The sequence below is a fragment of the Antrostomus carolinensis genome, unplaced genomic scaffold (assembly GCF_000700745.2).
Source record: "Antrostomus carolinensis isolate BGI_N321 unplaced genomic scaffold, ASM70074v2 scaffold9231, whole genome shotgun sequence".
Lineage (NCBI taxonomy): Eukaryota > Metazoa > Chordata > Aves > Caprimulgiformes > Caprimulgidae > Antrostomus > Antrostomus carolinensis.
In genome coordinates this window covers 1-2519 of record NW_010294791.1, presented here as the reverse complement: position 1 = coordinate 2519, position 2519 = coordinate 1, and the positions used below count along the sequence as shown (strand labels likewise).

At 42.0% G+C, this 2519-nt stretch overlaps 1 protein-coding gene across 1 annotated transcript; it reads right to left on the bottom strand.

The window, feature by feature from the left end:
• Positions 1–249: 249 nt before the first annotated feature.
• Positions 250–1194, bottom strand: PPP1R3C (protein phosphatase 1 regulatory subunit 3C). The gene has a single exon (XM_010177753.2). The coding sequence runs from the start codon at positions 1192–1194 to the stop codon at positions 250–252; it is 945 nt and encodes a 314-aa protein (XP_010176055.2).
• Positions 1195–2519: the final 1325 nt, after the last annotated feature.

Here is a 2519-nt window from a genome sequence, read left to right as displayed (position 1 = left end):
ACTTAAGGGCATGCTATTTCTATGGTAGGTGGCATATGTATATGTTTTATCTTGATTTTCTTTCTTTCCGAGGATAAGTTTTGGCTAAGAACTTCAGTAGCATAATATGGTTTAACAAGTCCCACAGACTAGTGAATTTGGATTTGTTCAGCCAGCCAACAACACCTGCCAGGTGGTTTTGTCACATAGTATGTGAACCAGAAAACAAACATTGTTCCAAATGGAAGAACGCTTCCTCACCAGTACTGATCACCAATATGGTGATGAATTTTCAATCCGACCCAAGCTCTGCCACTGAGGAAAGAGACCACTGGACAACCTCGGACTGCCTAGTTGATCAGGGTCTCTCTCTTGTCCTCTCCTTGGAGTCTGGAGATCTACACAGTCTTTCTTGGCAGATGGTATCTGAACACCATCAGGCTTCCACTCTGCATGGAGAATCTTGTAATTCTGACCCTCATTATTGTCCCAGAAGGTATGTTCTCCACTTTGGTAAGAAATGCAAAACTCTATCTTCTCTTCTGAGGAAATGGCAGGAGGAAAGTCAATGGTAAATGAGAAGGTATCATTTTCAGAATCACTGTAAACATTGTTCATGTATACACACTCAATGTTCGTGTAGGTCTTCCATGTATCAAAGGTAATTCGAACCTGAACCTTCTTTTCAAACCTCACGTTTTTTACTTTCACAGTGCCCGACAGCACCTTTTCTTGCAGGGTGCAGTTCTCCAGGCAGACCAAGTTCTTCTGCAGGCGGTTCCTGAAGTCCAGGTAGTCAGCAGCAGGCCGAGGGAAACCCAGAATCAAGTTTTTCTCCTCATGCAGCTTTAAGTCAGATGTTATATCTTCAAGGCCTAACAGGTCAAACTGAAGATCCCACCCAGGGTGCTCCTGGAACTCAGAGAAGGTGTGTATTGCTGTCAAGGACAGCCCCTTCGAGTCTGCAAACACAACTCGCTTCTTGGCTCGGGCTGCCGAGTGGTTCCAGTCGCTCTTCTGAGCTTCGGAGTCACGTTTCACGTGAAGACACGGTCTGAGAGGTTTGAATCTGTTCACAAAGTTGTTTCTTTGACAGTCGTCAAGGGGGCTGAGAAAACTCTTCAGTGGTGGAGAATGGGCTAAGCAAATTCTCATGGCCACGTCCACCGGCATGATGGAGCTTGGCAAGGGTCTCGGGTCCAAGATCTGAATCATTCTGAAAGGCGTAGAAAGACAGGACATTATTATTTGTTACATCAGGCAAGAAGCTTCTTAAGAATGCATATTTGCTTCATCAGCTGTCTTAATTATTCACGGCCTCATCTTTGCATGGCTTTAAATAATGCAGCCTAAATTAAAATTGACAGTTGAAGCTAAGGAACTAGGGTAAGACTATTCAGCCATTTTTTGATAATTCACAACTCTTTCAATTCAAGTGTAGTTTCACTTGCTTTTTCTGAACCTCTGAAAAAGAGATTCTAGTGACAGCTAATTAAACTCACTTCCTTGAAAAGACAGGAAAGAACATTCTAGTAACCAGTAAAACAGATCCAATCACAGAGGAAGTGCTCATCCACTTTAGCTTCTGTTTTAGAGACTCTGAGCCAGGTCTGACCATTCCAGTAAGCTGGATCAGCTGCTTCATCTCTAAGCCCAGACAGCACTATATTACACAAGTCCCTACCCCATCACAGTATCAACCAGGATTCTATGTACCTTTTTGCAGAACTGTCACCCTGTGGCTCTGAACCACCATAAATGCATTTGTTAGGCACTCTGGTTTTGGTTAATTCAGATTAATAAAATATTAATCTGAAAATATTTTCTGAGCTATTAGCCCAGGTAACAGAGCTCTTTTGCACTGCTAACTTTAACTGCTGAGGGAACAGGAGAAAAAAAAAAAAAGGAGGGGAGGGACACAGTTTATCTTTTCACCTCATCATGCTTCAAGAACTGGCTTAAAAACGTATCTTTATAATCCCCAAAGCCTGTGATGAAAGCCTACTGCAAGCATTCAATAAGAATCTTTGTAAAGATTTATTCATCACCTTCCCTCTCAGATGATAAAAATCACCATTTCTATGCAAGAACGTGGCCCATTCAAAGCCTGTTAGCTTGAATATTTGCAAAAAGGGGCTTCAACTGCATCGCATCCCCTCTGAGGAGGATGCAGTCCTTGCTGGAAATGCAGATTTCTGTTGAGTCACAGGAAGCCAGAGCATTTGCTTTGTCACTTAAATAAATGGCTCTCTCCTTCCCAGGGTTCTCACTGGTATTCCAGAGCCCTGCCAAAAAAAAAAAACAGAATCTGTGCTGACCTCTGAATTATTCTCCTTGTTTTTTTTTTTTTTTATTGTGGCAGTAATTGCCATAATAAGTAGGACGAGGAGAGCAACAGCATTAAATTACTAAAGTTTTGCTTTGCTTTAATAGGAAAATAACTAAGGCTTTAAAAATACTCTCTGCAACTTCTGTGACCAGCTCCTGGGAAATCTGCCCCTAAGTTTGTGCAGTATTAAAAAAAAAAAAAAGGAGGGAGG